The sequence below is a fragment of the Lytechinus variegatus genome, chromosome 3, assembly GCF_018143015.1.
Source record: "Lytechinus variegatus isolate NC3 chromosome 3, Lvar_3.0, whole genome shotgun sequence".
NCBI classification, from domain to species: Eukaryota; Metazoa; Echinodermata; class Echinoidea; order Temnopleuroida; family Toxopneustidae; genus Lytechinus; species Lytechinus variegatus.
Window position 1 is genome coordinate 6,268,181 of NC_054742.1, and position 19,626 is coordinate 6,287,806.

A 19,626-nucleotide genomic window follows, 5' to 3' on the forward strand; every position below is an offset into this window, starting at 1 on the left:
GAAAAAACTGGTGATGCCGAAAAAATATATCTGCTTGGAATTAAACCCGGGCCCCAGTTTGAACGCCGGTGCCTTAACCACTAGACTACAAAGACGGGTTAGTGTCAAGGGCGACCCCGATCCGATTGACCGTCAGATATCCCTCTTATGAATATTTATGAGTATTCTAGATAAACGATTGGTCTATACGCGATCATGTAACAAAGTACAATTTCAAGAGAAGAACACATCACTGCAAGTAGCTCCGTATGGTTTTCTTTTAGCTCCGTATACTTTTCGATATTTTTATGGGGAGAACTGCGCATGCTCATGTTCGATATGTTCCCTCAAAGTTGAACTGCGCATGCTCCCTGACCTTATATTCGCAAAAATAAATGAGTAAAATTAGATACAAGCTCTTGCTCAAATTACTTACCGACAAAGTGAAAAACAGTGTGGAATCGGGTCTAGATGATCATGCAGAAAATTTATTCCATGACGTCCTTTCATACAGGATTATTCAAATAATACCCAACAAGGTGAGTCAGGGTCCGACTGAATCAGCCTGCGCGCGTTTACAATCTGACTGCAGCTGCACAGCGCATCGGTCCTCTCATTGCCTGCAGTCGGGGAGAAGCCGAGCGTAGCCTACCTAGGAACTGATTAGCATTACCTCGACATGCCTTTATTGTAGCCAGGTGTAGCACTAGGTCCGGCAACGATAGATTGGTCTAGATTGCTTACAAATCAGCAAGGACTATAGGTCTACAAATCAAAGAGGGATATAAAACAAATATATCAGGCGTTTCCTTCGAAAGCATAGTGAGAATCATTAATCCTCGGTTGGACTGGCAATAATAACTATTCTTCCTCGAGGCTTTAATTCACCCCTCTGAGAAAATAGTGATTGCCAGTCCAACCTAGGATAAATAATTCCCACTATACTTTCTCAAAGCCTGATTTGTGTAATATATGTGTAATATATATATATATATATATATATATATATATATATAGGTGGAAAATTCCGGGGCATATGCAAAAGTTTGCATCTGTGTCCTGCGTCCACCAAAGGTAAGCCTTCAGTTTTACATGTTTAGGGTGGTAAGCAAGGAATTTGTGTCAAAATATTCAGCACAATACGATCTGCAGTTCTTCTATTGTAGCTATTTTTTCTGTTATTCCATCATATTTGTGTCATTTAATATAAATGAGTAAATAAAACATGTATTTAATCGATTTTCCTTCCGTCGGGTATATCTTATGAATGTCACTGCCAGAATTAAAAGTATATAGTGCATATATGACCCAGGCCTATTACACATATCTGAATGGTCCCTCTAATCTCCTCTCAGTCCATATAACAATAATTCAGTTTATAGGGCCGTGTCAAAAGGTTATGCTTCTATAGCTTGCATGCGAAATTTATAACTTTTTTTCCATGCACGACATTTTCTTGCGTCACTAGTTTTCCGTCAAAGACTATACCTCATGAATATTCAAAAGCACAATTTTCAAAGAAATGACATATGGAAAAGCCAGAACAACTCGTCAGCGTAAGAAATTAGAAAAAAATATTCATATTTTTTTTTTCAAATTGAGGCGATACTTTGATAAAAAATAAAACAAAAATGATAACTTGCAGGCTGATTCAAAGTGCTCAAGTCTGTGGTACGGGTAGAAAATTGTCAAAAAAGTCGGAGTTTAATGTTGGTTTATACACTGTAAGAAATAAAGTGCTAATTTAGCACTTAGGCCCTTCAGTGCGTGCATAGTGACTGCACTACGAGTACTGATTTTTTAGTTAAAATTTAAACTAGAAAATCAGTTCTCGTAGTGCAATCACTATACAAGTACTTTTAAGTGCTAAATTGGCACTTCATTTTTACAGTGTATGATTTCGAACGAAGTACATGTATATTAGGATTGTTCAAAAAGATTTCTCTGTGACTAATGATGCACAACACAAGGACCCTGGCCGGGAAGCGCGTTTCCGTTTTACACCCTGGCGAAGGTAATCTCCGCAAAAATAGCTAAAGCGACTAGTGAAGAGTCTACACACGTCGATGGTTTCTCCCACACCACTTCATGTAATCTACAGAGCCATTGAACTCTAGCACATAGTTAAGTGGATACACAGCCACGGTACTTCATGTACAGAGAGCGGTCATGTATTAAATGCGAATATGCTTTTGCCGTGGCGTTTGTATACACAAGAAGGTGAAAACCATAGCCAAAATTAATTTAGTAAGCAGTAATGATCATGATAAGACAAGAATAATAACAATATAGTACAAAACGAAGGAGAATCTTCGTATAGCATGTAGCAGTTGATTCCACTAAATTTATAATGATTCTAAACGATTAATTAAAATATACTAGTTCAGTACTACTCCTACTACCACCGATACTACTACTGCTACTAGGCCTACTAACCACATGTAGTATATTTTAATTCTAGAATCATGAAACAATTTATCATGAGTGGAAACAATTGGGCAAAAAATGGACTTCTACATGCTGCAGATACTCCTTCGTTTTGTACTATTGTTATTATTCTTGTCTTACTGCTTCACTAAGTTAATTTTGGCTCTTGCCCGCGGGTTTTTCACCTCCTTGTGTATACAAACGCCACTGCAAAGTATTTATGGCCCCTGAACTCTGTGCTGGAGTTCAGTGGCTGTGTAGATTGCATGTGGTGGTGTGGGAGAGGTGCCAGGTAAAAATGGCAGAGTTAAAAATGGCAGAGGTAATAATTAATGGCAGAGGTAATAACAGGAAATAATGGCAGAGGTTAAAATCATTCTATCGACCTGTTTTGAAGGAGAAGATCCAAAGTGTGCTTCAAATTTGAATATCCGAGGAGCGATTAGACGTGAAGGCCGTGCATGAAAGTCGAGGAAACAAATACCAACTCAACTTGACTCAACTCGATTTGGTGCAGAAGATCTACAGTATGATTTTAAAATGTTACCCTTTCCATTAGTTCAACGTTAGCATTCTAATTTTCTTCTAAAAAAACATTTCTTATTAAATATACTGTACATGGAGAGGCTTTTGGATTTTTTTTTGCACGGGGGTTTAACACTGGTCATTTATACCTCTGTCATACCTCTGCCATTTTCACCTCTGCCATTTTCACCTTTGCCATTTTTACCTCTGCCATTTTTACCTCTGCCATTTTTACCTCTGCCATTTTTACCTCTGCCATTTTTACCTTTGCCATTTTTACCTCTGCCATTTTTACCTCTGCCATTTTAACCTTTGCCTTTTTTACCTCTGCCATTTTTACACCGAGCCGTGGGAGAAACCAGCGACGTGTGTAGACTCTTTATACTATAGTCGCTTTGCGGCGCGATCGAAGATCAATGAGCTGTAAATAATACTAAATATTACAGTCAATGTTTTATTTGATAATAATAAAATAATTATTTCAATGCACATTCGACTTACGGCTTGATAAAGTTACAAGAGTGAACAAAAGTTTACCGAATTCTAGGTTTGTTAAACACTCCTTATATTGTACTTCTGAATAGAGCAATAGTTGTAGTTCGAGTTATAAAGGGTGTCAAAATCTTGTACATGGTAATAAACTTGTGCCACTTGACTTTTTTCTCTTTGATTTCTCAGTGGTGAATTTTGTTTTAAATTGTATTGTTTATATCATTTGAAGTTTTGAATAAATTCAGATAACGTATTCACTAAGGATAAGAAACCACGCATTCTTGACGTATATCTAACGTCTTTACGTCAACAGGGCTGTAATACACTAAAGATACGAGAAATGTCTAAGCTCTCCATTTACCAATTTAAATCAAAGCGAGAGGGTGGAGGGGGTAGTAGAGCAAGCAAAGTGCTATCACCAAAACATTTCATCATAATCAAATGTAAAATAAGAATGTTATAGTAGGCATAAATATAAAGGGGTTTTTCGCATTTCAACGCATAACCCTATCAAGAACATAGAAAATGCATTGTCAAGTGCCCCTAATGGAAATGAGCAACCAAAAAGTCTTTGTCGAAAATTGGTGAATTAAAGCATCAGGTTCGTCCTGGACTCTGGACATACGACATAATTTACATATTTTAAGGGCGATCGGTATTTCCGGTTCTTCAATTTTCAACAAAGCCCTCTCAAAAGTCGGATTTTACTTGCATTTTCAATAAATATAATGTGTTCTTGAATTCGTTACGCGTGGCGATGCAAAAAATCGCTATTATCATCTTTTTGGAAAAATATAGAGTGAATGGAAAATAATATTGCAAAATTAATATCATTTTTTACACACTATTTCTTCAGTATAAAATATAGAATATATCATTACTTGTAGATGTGGCATTGTGGCGTACGCCTGAAATCCAAGCTGTGGGGAATTTACAAAGTTATGCAGAGGTTCTAGGATCGAGCCCTGGTGACGTCTTTCGGATGGTGACGTAAAAGGTCGGTCCCAGACGTAAATGATCATATCTGATTGATACACGTCTGACAAAACTCAAATACACACACTCAGTTAGGAAACTTGAATCACAAAGGTTTTTTTAATACATGAAATGAGGTGGATGGGCGAATCCATTAGTTCCCTCGTTTGCATAACGCCCGTGTTTGTTAATTAAAAACTTCTTTTTCAATTAAGCGAAGCTTATATCACATCCGATTTTAATCGAATCTCAGCATTTCATATACTGTATTCAACTTTTGTACTTTGCCTTTAATGAGTTTGAAAATTTAGCAAAAAGTGAATCATTTTGTGCCCTTAAACTCCACTGCCATACAAAATTACAAGATTATTTTTAGTTGTTGATATTTTTTTATTTCCTTGATGCATCTCATAAAAAAAACATTTTGTAAGCAGTAATACTCTTCGTGTTTAAACATCAGCTTTGGCCATAAGGTGCATAATTTCTGCGTTTTAACTCATGTTCTGTCATTTTTTCCTCGTCATGGTACAGCAATAGAAGCGGATCTTTTTATCACGTGGTTGAGGTTGTTTTCATTTATCTACTATGTCCACAATCGTGATATCTTATTTGATTACCAAAGGGCTCACGATACTTTAAAGTTGAAGATAATCTTCTAATCTTCTGGACTAGACCCCCTTTACAATATTTTTAGAAAAAAAAGTTATGACAGTAAAATTGCCAATATAGGCCTTATTTCTAAAGTGGGTTTGCTATTCTCAAAGTAAAGAATTGCCAGATCCTTATTCTTGAAGATGAACTTGATTTAAAATAGAATTGACCCCTGATGTATTTATTTTCATTTACTTCCCATTTATTTCTGAGGAGTAAAATTGGGCAACAAACTATACATCCGAGTCAAAGTTTCTCGTTACCGTTTCAGTTTGATTTCGAATGAGTCGACTTTCAGTCGATACCACATCATTCGGAGTAAAATTGATTGAGTGGTTTTAGTCCAAGCTGACTTAAGTTTTTAGTCAAGTTAGTCTCTCCAAATGGAATATGAGTGTGACAAACTCCTGCACAATTACAGGCATATAACAAGAACTCTTTTTATTGAAGAATTGTCATAACAGCTCTAAAATAACTGCCCTTGAAAGTTATAAAAATATATGTGCCATACCAAATAAAGGAAATAAACGCAATGATTTATCAAATCATTTGAATGCTAGATTAGAATCGACAAAATGAGGAAGGCGAGTTTTTTTTTTGTAGTAAAATGTATGTATACATCAAAACAAAAAAAAATGTCTCTCTTACCTCTACACATGGGAATGGTGAAAACCATGAATTTCAAGCCACCTTATTTCCAGAAAAAAAAGAAAAGGGACACTAACAGTACAGAGATACAATTTTACGTACATGTTAGCTCCAGATTGAATGGCGGCATCCTATAAGGTATAGGGTCAGGAAATAGGCTAAAAATGTAGGCACAAGATATGCCATTTGTCCGAATGCAGAAGCCTACTAGATATCGCCCGGCTATTTTCAGGCTAAATGCATCAGCTACCGTCTGCCAAGGTTTAGGTTGAACTCTTCGCCATTGTACATGTATTTTTATAAATACATTTTGTACACATCCTACATAATGACCCCCCCCCCTCGTGCGTTTTGCGTAGAATACTTTTGCAGTCCTTATGTGGATGAATCGATTCGTTATCTTGTGTATTCTGTCGTTGTGTCCAAGTGTTCCGCAGTACTTCCATGGAAAGGTAGATCACCTTCTACCCATATCATATCGTCTACTGCCTTGGTTTCATGTGAGACAATGTCATGACAACTGGTAGCTGCTCCTCCGGCGTGTTCTGGTAGTTTCTGACCATTCACTTTACTCGGTGAATCACTAGATTCGTTCAAGTTACTCTTCATAATATTAACGTTCATAATCACGCTACTGTCCCATTGGCTTTCAACCGACGGCGATGTTGGAGGGGCAAGGGGTATTGCATTATTATTTGGTTCAAGGCCAATTGACAGATTTTGTTCTATACCTTTAAATTTTCCATAGTCACTTTCATCAACATTACTTTTACTTAGATCGTCTTGAATCATAGGGGAATTTGAAACACTTCCTTCATGTATCCTATTCAGCGAATTTGAACTTGATGAAGAAAAACTTAGCTGTCTACCTGAAGAGTTCCGTAAGCGTGAACTGTTTAGCGATGAACGATCTTCGGCAATGGCCGAGAGTTGTCGCGCTCTCTCGAGATCACTTTTAAATTGTTTTGTCTTATTTGTGAATCTCTTGCGTGTTCTCAACAATGTGAACTCCTCTGATTCAACTTGTTTTTGTCGTTTAGCTTCCTTTTGCGCTTTCTTTAAGTTCAGTATTTCACTTTTAGATGAAGTCCGATCGAGATTCTGTTCGTTTTTAGTTCGTTTTGGTTGGCTAGATTTTGCTTCCACTTCTGGGGTGTCATTATTTGCTCCTTCCGAACCATCTGCAGGGTATACTGATTGGATCGGTGGCAAAGGATTCAATGTTTGCATCGTCATTTCTTCTACTGTTTGATTGGACTGCCCCTGGTGTTGGAACTCAAACCTTGCTTCTGCCAACTTACTGGCATGTTGCATTTGCAGTCGGTAATTGGTCACAGATCGGTCCTCGGCCTCGGGAAGAATCTTTGACTGGTGCACTGCATCTAATGCAGGGCGCCACGTTTTGAGATCAGAAGGTGACTTGATGTCGCTCAATGGCGGCAAGATCTGACTCGATGTGACTGTTGTGTTCAGCTTTACTTCGTCAGAGATATCACGTTTCCTCACATCGCCTTTGATCTTAGAACGATCCCGCCTTCGTCCCCGTAGTTGGCCTTGGGTTTCATCACCACCGTTACGATGTAGAACAAGAACAAATGGACCTTTGTCATCCCTGTCACTTCGTTGTATAGGTTTCATTTTTACGATTTTTCTATTAAAATTAAAACATAAAGACAATGTACATTTACAATACAATTTTATCAATCATGACTGTCATTAAGATGATCAACGGTGTTGGTTAAGGTATGCAACATAGCATTAAGACATCATGGAAGATACGTACTTTTATTCTTTATTCATCAAACAAAATCCGATTATTTTGTAATGTATTAGAAAGTTTCTCACTGAATGTATTTTTGTAATCATGTTGTACCAATGGAATGACAAGGTATATAGTGATAAAAATCAAACTCACTTGACATGTGGACTTTGTTGCATTGCGTACGGGGCGCATGGTGGCTTATAGGCCCTGGTTAAAAATAAAGAGAAAGAAACGAATACATGAAGGCATTATAGACAGCACAATAGTATTTCATTGATTCTGATTAAGAGTGGATATTATGAAGCTATATATTCGACTTATCGACTTATAAACAACTTGATCAATAATTGCCAGCGATTCCTTTTTCCCTTTCAAAGTTTTATAAGTAATTAAATGTTCGAGCGCCGTGTAATTGCAATCGAGGTGTCATTTGGTATAACAAATGGTATAAAACTCGCGCAACGTTGAAGCCTTGAAACTCCTCTCTCTCCCTCATCCTCAACAAAATAACAGCCTTTGTATAAGGCTGCTCTTTTTCTCTCAGATTACCGAGGTAAAATTGCGATTGTTTTGAAGCGTGTATAGTGAGCCTAAACTTCTTCAATCATTTCAGTTCATTGGATTTTATAATGCTAATCGTATCATATAAAATCACTGTCTTGGCAATCACTATATTAAATAAACCACCACTGCCAACTTGAACATCACCGACACACGCTGGGCATCACTAACGCAACAACTTATTTTAGTAATTGGAATGTCTGCCTCATCAGTCGTATCGCCAATAACATGATCCTTTCTTACCTGATAGTCATTGGAGAGAAGTTTGATCCAATATCAAAGTTTTGCTCCTTGCGATGCAGGACTTTGTCTACAAGTTCCTGTAGTGGTACCGATTGGTTTGGGCTCGTCTTCGCTTGATTCATTTCTGTTGGCTGAATCCCTGTTAAGGTATTGTATCTGTCCTGCTGTGTTCGCCTGGAATTTGATATGATTCAAGCATAACACGTTCTAAAAGTAACATATTTTCAGAAACTTTAAAGAATCAAATACACAGAGGGAATTCTTCACAAGGTATCAAATTTATCTCTATCACCCAATGGATGTTTATTACCTTAAACGTTCATTTGGTAACAAAATAGATTTGGACCCAAATGGAATCCGGTTGAGACGTTCTCTGATTTAGGCAAAAATGTTGCAGATCACAGAAAGTGTTTTCTATCGGTTAGGATGCCAAAACATCCCAGGGAACCAGATTATGCACACGGCTATTATGTTACCTTTCGATCGGTCACGATTGTTAAAGATATGAAGATAAAAGCTGAACCCTAAAAGGACTGGGGGTCATGATGCCCCCCCCTCGACGCTTTGCGCGATATTTCCGAAAAGCAAAAAAAAAAGCGCCGCAAAATTTTATGACTCTTTTTCAAGTCTCGCGCAACTTTTGAGACCAAATTTGCGACACACGGTTATAGCATCGCGGCGCCACGTAACTTTTTACGAGACAATGTCATGCCGAAAATAGCTCATTTTTATATTTCAAGTTCAAAGTCTGTGAGAGATGAAATTCATAAAAGGGTGATTATCTTTTGTTCTAATTAGTCTGCTTAACTAATTTATGGTTTAATTTGGTTGTTCAATGTTCTATGATAATTTCCATTAAAAAAAACAGTGAAAAACAAAAAATAAAGAAACAAAGAAAAACAATTGGCTTTCGCAATTTTCTTCATGGAAACCTTTGAATTAGATTACAAGATGACATCTGAAAAGTTAGAAAATTTGAAGAGAAATTAGGTGTTAAATTTGGAAATAATATTTTTCACGAATAGGTTTGCATATTTTATTCATAATGAATAAACAAATAATCATTTTCAGATTTTATTAAATACTGGCCTGCAGTTTATGTTAAGAAAGTGCTTGCCAAATTTTGGCGCGATCGCGCGAAAGGCGCCCGAGATCAGAAAGTGACCTCATGCCGCCCGTCCTCAGTACATCTCAGATAGCCCAGTCCTTAAGGCTTGACGGTGGTTTGTTGAGTATACTTTTTCATACATGAGACATTATTCCCCACTTAGAGCAAATCAATGATTCATAACTGAACACCCTCACGAAAACTCCGGTACAAAAATTATGAAGCTCAAATTTGGGAAACGAGTGTTTGCACATTCAAGGCCGACCCTGTGAAATTCCCTTCCACAACGTTTGAAAGGCTCACACATCTGCAACCACCTTAAATGGTTACCTTAAGACGTATCTGTAAAATCTTAATGGTGCTTTAAAGATATAAATGAATATAAAAATATATACAGTATATACAGTATGGCAATATGACATAGATAAATAAATATTTACAATAGACACTAAACAATATGATATGATTATAATGAACTAGATAATCATAATAAAAACTATAGAATATGTATGATAAAGCATTTTGCATATAGCTTCTTTTATTCAACTTTACTATCTAAATAAATGTTGAGGAATTGGAGGGATCCACTAAAAGCAGTGCTTGTTGAGTGTGGATTCAAGGGAAGACTATAAATGGGAGAAAAAAAACACTGTTGATACAATAGGTGCTGTAGAGAATGATTATCGAACCAGGAGTACTTAATGCATGGAAAACACAGAACTATGGTCAAGACTCGATGGTTATCAGTGGCGTTCAATAAGAAGCAACAGTTTCAAAACCTACCAGAAATTATTTCCTTGTAGATCCCTAGGGGTAACTTCCATGGACGATGAATGCTTCATTCTAGGAGAGAGACTGGTATCCCCACTACCTCCTAAGACTGAACTACTTCGTTTGTTGTGGATCAGCGTAGATGAATTACCGTTTCCTGTATATAGATATGTTTAACAGAGAATAAACGTCGTGAACTACATAGAGGTTAATATTCTAATTCAATCGAAAAAAAAACGAAACTGGATCTGAAAAATAATAGAAAATGCGGTATTTCGATTTTATCGTTATCTTATTCACACATTATATGCCTCTATGCAAAACAGCCAAATATGTCATAAGCCCAATTTTACTCGGGTAACCCTTATTTCGTTTAAAATTTCAAATGAGTTGAAGTTTAAATAGATGTGCAGAATGTTTATCCACTCGTGTATGTTATTGTTTTACTTATGTTTATTTTCATTTGTTATTCATTCAAGCAGTTTCTCATTAATGTATTCATTTCTATGTTTCTCCTTTTGTAGGTGTGTCAAAGGAAATGCCGTTTCAGGGCTATACGATATAGCCGCATCATAACAAAATCAAGTATTCTTTGTTGTCAATTCAATAGCATATTATATAACATCGTTACTGATATACCATGATTACTGCAATTATACGCCTTTAGATCATTTAGGTCGTATAACATGGGGATAACCATAAGATATTATAATAAATTATACAATTATTCCTTCATTTTCCATGAGACAATTATGAGTCAAGCAATATGAATTAGAAAAGGGTTATCTTTGCTAATTTAAGATAGATAAGTTCATCAAACCAATTTGAGCTAACCATATCATGCCTATATTCAATACGCTTCTACTCCCTGAAATCTTCTAAGAATTAATGTGTAGCTGTTTTAAAACTGTTTTCAAATTCTCTTATCTGAATGGTTTTAAGCATGAATTATTCTGCTTTCATTTTTTTTTTCAAAGTATTTTTTTATTTCAGTATTCAAAGAGATGTGTCGTTTCAAAATGTAAAAATAAATTGAAAGTTCCCCTGAATCAATGAATTTGTATATGCATCTTATATTTAACAACTTGAAATAATCCTAAAAGTGTCTCACTTTTCAGAGTACAAACTGAAAATTCTCAAGCAGACTTACCATTTATTCGTTGTCGCATTCGAGTTCGCAGCTGCTCTTGGGCTTTTTCACGCTGTACAAATAGGTATACAAAATTGTATGTCATTAAAAATAACTTCGAATATGAGCATTTTATCATGATACACAATCCCCCACATCCGCACAACACCCTCATACATATATACACACCCTCACACACCCACACACACACATATATATATATATATATGAGGGTGTGTGTATGTATATACAACATTATTAGATCAACAAAATCACACATAATAATCGGTACTTCCTCAAGGGCGTGATTTTGGAAAGCATGTAGTTTCAACCATGTCAACCTTGTTTCTCTAAATATTAATCCAACATCATGATCCACCAAATACACAATAATTATGCAAGATATCATCAAAACTTTACATCAAATCACTTACAGGTAATTCAAGATTAAGATATGATAAACATCTCAACCTCTCCTCAAATGAAGACGAGTCAGTATAAAACAGATATGAGCTCATTTCATCTTCCTCATTTATCATGTTCATATTTCTATCCCTATCCTAATTAATCAAGGGAGGTTAATAAGTAAATCATATACTCCATCGTAAATCCATTGCTATCAACTGTTTTTCCTTGCTAGCGACATATTTGTTGTTCATTAAGAGTGGTCCAATGTGGATCCAGCTTGTTCCAACACCAATGGCATTATAAAGATCGATAGCGTAGGTATTCGACTTTATAGAGTCTCATCGATCGACTACTAGTCTATTAAACTAAAATTTAAACCACAGACAGAATTCCTCGTTCTCTGTTACATCTAATCTTCACTTATACAACCAATATCCAGCAAACCGAAGGTAACACTTCAAATAAATCTCGAGAAGAGATTACCTATAATAAGATGCGAAGGATGATTGAACATTATAGCTTAATTAGCGAGCGACATAAAACTTTATTTGCCTAACATCGAACAAAATGATCAGTTTGGTCATTAACTGAATAAATTCTTATGGGATTTATCGTGCGGGAAAAACTAGATCCTTAAATTTTGAACTCCCGATAAAAGTTGAAATTTCGTGTAGAAATCTGCATTTGTCGTAAAAGCAAGGGAAAGACTCTTATCTCGATTGGCACCCTAATAACGTGCTTTAACAAACACAATATGTAATTTCGTCTGGCTGCCTGGCTGACTTGAATCCGCCAGGGCCTCGTCTTACAAAGAGTTGCGATTTATCCGATCAATCACATCTATGCGTGGACGGCCAGCAACGTTAACTATAAACATGATAAAATGCTTGTTTGTTCAAAACAAATTCTAGATATATTAATGTATATCCATATATTCATTGATTTCTTGACAATTTAGTGTGTTCTTTTTTGTTTACAAAGGACATTTTATAAATTTCTTGTAGAAAAAAAATATGACACTGATAGATTTCCATAGAGTTACGACTGATTGGATCAAAAGTAACTCTTTGTAAGACGGGGCCCAGAGCTATTAACGCTGAAAAACCCCGACCTATTTTAAGGAGTCACTTTGGTAGAAAAAAACGGAGTTTCCAATCGTTGTAGAAGAGTACTTGAAACAGACATTTTAGGGTAGATCTTTCACATCAAAATTCCAAATTCATTTACCCATGTTCAAATAATTAAGGGTTTCTTCCCCGCCCAAACAATGCGATTTACGAAAGATATCCGCGTTTAAGAACGGTATCCCTCGCGTACCTATACCTACACCCCATGTCTATACAATGCGTATAAAAAAACGGGACAGATTTGAAAAACTATAAAATTATTGTTTCAAATTATGATCTTTATATTTTGGTGTCAATAGGTGCTCTGAAGTCTTATCCTTCAAATGCCATTAAAATGATTTAGTTTCGTTCATGCTTGAGCGAACACGGAATGTTTTTGTCTAGGGTTAAAAAGGAGGCTTGCGCCAAATGGCATAAAATCATAAATACTGTACGATGGTCGGGCTTCTTGCTAATCAGCAGACTTCCTCATAACCTTTTCATTATCTTTCTCATAATTTTCGAATTATCCGGTCAAAAATCATTTCCAAATTTACTTATTTGCTTGAATATTTATGTTGTTCCTTTCTTTTAGATTTGAATATTCCTTCTTCAGGCAAGAACAATTTTGTTTTTAACCGAAGTATGGGAGAGCGTGTTTTTTTTTTAATCCTTTCATTGTGTGCTACAAAGGTTATGGTGCCTTTGAACAGTGGCATACTGATGGATGGGGGCTCCTTCAAAATTGATTCAATACACCATTGTCATTGAAAGACATGAATCCTTTCCTGTTTGTCCTGTCAAGCATATAATTAAACGTGGTCAAGGCATCAATAGCCCCTTGAAAATAGGATTCATGTTTTTTATATGTACCATAACACAATTTGTTTCACATAATAAAGGATTTGAATAATTACAAATTCTCCCAATTAATAATGCAAATCTTCTTAATTGGGTTGACAAAAAGTCTTCTTATCTTACTTATGAAGGAAAATTCAAAGGTAAAAGAAGTTTAAATGAAAAACAAAATAATTCAGGTAAATATAATAAATTTGTAAATGAAATTTGACAGCATAATTCGAAAATTATGGCAAAGATAATGAAAAGATTAAGAGAAAGTCTGCTGATTAGCCAAAAGTCTAATCATCAAATTTCTCATTTCTGCCATTTTGGCGCAAGCATCCTTTTGAACCCCCGACAAGAACGTCCCGTGTTCGCTCAAGCATGAACAAAATTTATTTTTTTAAATGACATTTGAAAGATAAGATCTAAGAGCTTCTATTAACATCAAAATATAGATAAAATATTTTGAAACAAAATTTTTTATAGACTTTTCAAAACTGTCCCGTTTTTTATACGCACTGTAGTATGGTAAAGCCACGTCCATATCTTGCAAACGGTCATTTAACCCCCCCCCAAAAAAAAAAAAAGAATAAATAAATGAATAAACACGGGGGCAAAATGGATCGTATATAGTTCCTGGGATCCTCATTACAATAAGCATGATAAGCGGAAACAGAAAACGAGAAATGTTAGGGGTGTCCCTAATTTCAGTTGAAAAGCAAAATGTCCAATACCTTATTTATTTTATACATTTGCCACACACTGAAAAACGGAAGTGCTAATTTACCACACTAACGGAGTTTGTATAGTGATGCAATTCAAAATGCTCAGTGATTTTCTAGTTCAAAATTGAACTAAAAAATCAACACTCTAAAATGCAATAACCATACAAGCTTCTTAAGAGCTTAATTAGCACTTCATTTTTTATGGTGTATATTAAAAAAGAATATCCCATTCACAGCCTTAAAATTATGTCAAATTATATGGTTATTTTGTCTCCATTTCAATCAAAGTTAAATCAAATTTTAATGTTTGAATCCAATTTTAATGTAACTTGATCACTTTAAGAAAATTATATTTATTATTGTATTTCTGTACATGTAATTTTTTATCTTTTAAGAATGTTAATTCTATATTTAGCTTTAATTGAACTAGAAAATCAAATTCATCTATTTCAAGCATACCATAAATTCTTACATGTGTATCATTACTTTAGCCAACATTATAATCATGGTAATTGTGAACATTTTAATTTCAGCTTTTTTGGCTGTGTATGATGTACAGATTTTAATGTGAAAAAAAAATAAATGGATTGAATTCTTTGGTGATAAGAATTCGATGTGATATCAAATAATTCAGTGGCATTTTATTTTTCTAATAATGCAAGTATGTTAGCTTTTATAGATCTCTATCACTTTTGTAGTTTCTTGGAAGCTTTGTTCTGTGAAAGACACCATGGGAAAAATTGGCCTGTTAGCTTCACGCAGCATTTACCATGTTTACTCGAAACTTACAGGGTACATGAGACTAACTCATCCGCGTACAAAGCATGCCGCACAGGCGTATGTAAAGATCACATGACTTTATTGATAAGAACAAAATCATTCAAAAAACTAGTAGACAATATCTTTGTGTATGAAAATAAATGTGATAGAAATAATGTCATGTTCGAACTTTTTCATAATTAAGGCCTTTGGGGGGGCTAGACTACATTTTTGTATTTCACTTTTGCTGTTATTATCCACAATGCAGTTCGGGGTTTTCTGGCAATGAACTGGTCAAAATTATTGTTAGTTTATTTCAGGCCATTTAACTTTTAATTGAGCTGGACAAGTACCCAATTAACATAATCTAGCTTTAATGTACTGTTAATTGTGATTAATGTCAGTGAATTAAAGCAAAATCTATCGTGGGATTGATTTTTGATGATTTTTTGATGAGCTATGATTTAACATGTGGGTGAACGGGGCCTGTAATACTCATGAGCCCTACACTCCTTTTACCAAACCGTTTACAACAAGCAGTATAGAACAAATAGAAATTGAGAAATACCAGATTTAAAAATTAAATCACCTTGCGTTTTTGCGAAGACATCTTGTGACCGCCATCGTAATTTCTCGTCGCTGGTCCGGCAAGCTGGAGAGAGAGAGTGTGAGAGAGACAGGGATATCAATTTAGAATTAATCCTTTTTATACTGAGACAATAGCATTTGAAACGGATCTTATAATTTACAATTCAATACCTGTGTCATAATCATGTTAAGCAGGTACCCCTGGGAGAAGTTTTAGAATCTGAATGGCTATATCTCGGTAAAATATGGCATTATTATTTTCATATCATCATCATCATCATTATCATTATCATTATTACTATTGTTTTTATTATTATTATCATTACTGTTATATGAATAGGCCCACTGACCAAAACTACGAATCCTGATTATATTTAACATTGATAAATCCTAAACTTTAGCCTATATAGCGCAAGCTGAAGATGAGTGATATAGTTATTATCAATTGTGCCAATGCGACAATCTTTCCACACTACCCATTATTGATGTATAAAAATATCACTAGCAAGATGAAGTTTAACTGACTTAGCGAAAATAAGAGACAATCTTTTTTTCATGAACAGTAAAATGACAGAGGCTTACAAATGGCTATTTATGCGATGTAAAGCTGATATAATTGTGAGAAAGACAGATTTGTCGTGTTTATCTGCGTGTGTATTCCCCATATGACAAGTGGATGGCAGTTATTTAATCCTATAACGTCTACCAGTCAACATTTGGAAATCAAATTACAGCCGCCCTGCTAGGAATGTGTAAGTCAAAATGTCAAAATGAATTTGATTCGTCATACTAACATGAAATGAACATGCCAGTGGCACATTCGGATAGGTCTATTACAACGACCCACACAAAGCTTGAAACCCAAACATCCTGAAAAAAAATACACATTTGAATCTTGACATGGTAACGATGGAAACTCGGGTGGAAACTATGGTAACGATTTTAAAGACTGGTCATTCGATTTTGAATTGTGTTAACACACTAATCGTAAATCTAGTTCACCCTCTATCCTCGCCTTTCCTCTCTCTTCAAACCCCCTCATTCATCTCTCCCTCTCGACTAAATTCATTAGATTCAACTGATCAGTTTTATAACTACCCGAGACTCTATCCCTACCACTCTTTTTTTTCTATCCAATTTAAAAAAAGACTCTGGATTAGAAAATTAAACAAATTAAAAGAGAGAGATGAAGCGAGGAGAGATGTTTTTGGCTCTACATGCACATTTGGGTTAAATCATCACTCCAACCTTTTATGCAGATTAACTGTAAAATGTTGAAGTTATAAAAAGAATCGTATTTGTGTATTTTAGTTTTAATTATTGGTATTGGGCGTAAATATCTATGGTAAAACAAAAACTATGGACAAATCTATAGGCCACTGAATCAAGATTAATCGTAAACGCATAATCAATACTTTATTCTCACAGAGGGTATGTATGTCTTGAAATAAGAGGTCATTAAGGGTAATTTACAAAGAAGATGAGGGGGTTTTATCAGGTGTTCTACTTAGCATATTCGACAGTCGTTACCATAATTTGTCATATTACACTTAAACAAACTTATCCTTCATTTTATCATACCTTGGCAAGAGTTTTCAATCTGGCCAGTCTGTTGGTATGAACATCTGCAGACATGACGGATATTATATGTTTCGTTCTAAAACAAAACAGAATAGCTGGATAACACGAAATAGAAACGTCTGATCAAACCGTATGATTCTATTTTTCAAATTCCGAACATTAATGAAGCCAACCTCTGAGGTGGCCAAGAAATAATATTCATCTTGTTCCTTGATGGGAATAGAAAAATTTCAATAACTGATTCGCTGTTTATTCAAAAAGGGTGTTCTTGCTTGGCGATATTCAACATTGATCAGTAGGACCTACATGGGTCTTTCAAAATATATAATATTTGGCTTTATTTAGTAAACCGCCAACCTCTTAAATACAGTTAGAGCATATGTAAATCATGTTCTGATCGTTGAATTCGAGATTGTTGTCAAGAAATACACAAACAGCTGCTCGTCAGACGGACGAGTTGACATACAGCCTACAATAAGACATCCTTTAGTCACACTCCTCGTTTAAAAGCTGCTCCATAATGCACAAACTTGAGAAAATTCCAAAGCAATCCTCAACAATATAGTCAACATACTCCACTTGTTATTTACTTGATAGTTGAATAAAACTCCTTTTAAATGATATTTCCACCAAAAACGTCACATCGTGCCATGAAGAAATAAAATGAGTGGAGTAATGATGCTATGGTGCTGTCTTGGTGATGACGAAACGTGCAAACACAATCATTTCATTTCGCGTTATGTTGACAGTACTTTGATCGCTATCGGCACGATAGTTGCTATTCACTGAGATCAAGCTCATAATTTTTGTGATTTAAATGGCTCTTTCATGCTCTGAAAATAACGTTATCGTACTAAGTTGCCGATGAAGTCCCATAGATTTAGCGTGTTTAGAGGTCCGGGTTTAGAGTCACTCATAAACACGTTAAAGGTTGTACGGATAATTATCGATCGTGATTCGCTACAGTCAGCCCCTTTCCTGGCTTCCTGACACAACTTACAATTGTTTAATTGATTTTGCTCACCAACCATCCCCAAACTGGTATTCAATCATCCCACATTGTCTAAAGCTCTATTTGAAAGAAACATCATAGCCCCACACGCTATGCATTTCTCTTACCTTTCTTTGAAGAAAAAAACTCAATAGGGCCACCTCGTCACAAACAGAGGACGATGACACTGTTTCTTAAGTCTAGACGATCGAACTCTAATAATCCTCCCAAGGTTTTTTTCCTTGAATTATAATCATTAATGCATCCTCTTTAAGAAATTTTCTCCTTCGTAACTTCTTATCAAATCCAACCCTCCTTTCAGTCAACTATTGGACTATTTATTGAAATTAATTCTTGAAAGAAGGGTTCGGAATAGTAAGTAGGAAAGTGATGCATATTAAAAGCAGTTGTTAAATTCTGTTATTTCTTACCAATGGAAATTAGGTTGGCGGTACACGCTAAACGGAGCCTTATTTTGAAATGCTTAACCAACAAAATCATTTGTTTAATTACAAAGATATGAAAGAGGGGAGAAGAAGGGGAGAGTAAGGTTAAAAAAAATGTAGTGTGAAACCCACACGTCAATTTTCTATTGGTATTATTCATGTCTTTTAGAAATCATGCATGCTTAGCGAAGTGAGAAGAGAACAGTGTAGATCGATCGATATTTTTCAGCTTATTGCAAAGAAAAAAATGGGTGAGATCGCCACTTCGTAGTTCCTTTCTGCGCATGATCAAAAGATTCTACGCATGATCAGAGGAAGGTCATTTGTACGAAAGTGACTTGGTGGTTTAAAATCTAATGAGATAAGCATCAACTTTGATGTCTTGATTATTCATATATTCTTTTGAATAGTGGTTTTCATTTACATCCACAAAAAACAACAATGCGTCCACGAACGACTGGTATTTCAGTTTGTCAAGTACATTGTGCAACATGCTTTGATAATTATGCATTCAAAGTAGGAATGCAACAAATACCTTCATAAATGATCATTGGTGTGATATTCTAGTCACCTGGTCTATTCAACTTCTTCATCCTGCTATGTAAGGCAAGCTTACGTAATATTTAATTTGAAATCTGCCTATCATAATGAAAGAAATGAAAGGTCATTTGACCAAAATTGTCCATGAAGTAACTACGAACTGGTCTTTTACAAGCATTCGGGTACTATGGTTCTTCCACAATATGAGCTCATATTTTTTTTTTAAAGGGGGGGGGGGCTTTTATTCGATATATTGATCGACCCATTTGTTTTTATATATATTTCACACACAAAAAATAAATGTTTAATCACGTCTTTTCGAAGGACTTGAGGACTTTGTTCTTCTCTTTTCCATTTTTGATATTTTA

The 19,626-nt window shown here is 35.4% G+C and overlaps 1 protein-coding gene across 5 annotated transcripts in view; it reads right to left on the reverse strand.

Annotated features, from left to right (window-relative positions):
- Positions 1-3,383: 3,383 nt before the first annotated feature.
- The window catches only part of LOC121410083, a 30,528-nt gene continuing 14,285 nt past the window's right edge, over positions 3,384-19,626 (reverse strand). For 3 of the 5 annotated variants that reach the window (XM_041601946.1, XM_041601945.1, XM_041601947.1), the window contains exons 2-7: positions 15,702-15,764; positions 11,293-11,344; positions 10,155-10,299; positions 8,264-8,437; positions 7,613-7,666; positions 3,384-7,348 (exon numbers count right to left, since the gene is read on the reverse strand). In XM_041601946.1, the coding sequence (XP_041457880.1) occupies positions 6,094-7,348; positions 7,613-7,666; positions 8,264-8,437; positions 10,155-10,299; positions 11,293-11,344; positions 15,702-15,764 (1,743 nt within the window). In that variant the 3' untranslated portion in view covers positions 3,384-6,093. Of the gene's footprint in view, positions 7,349-7,612; positions 7,667-8,263; positions 8,438-10,154; positions 10,300-11,292; positions 11,345-11,705; positions 11,986-15,701; positions 15,765-17,281; positions 18,248-19,626 lie in introns of those variants that run through there. The other 2 variants (XM_041601943.1, XM_041601944.1) reach the window with 2 other exon arrangements.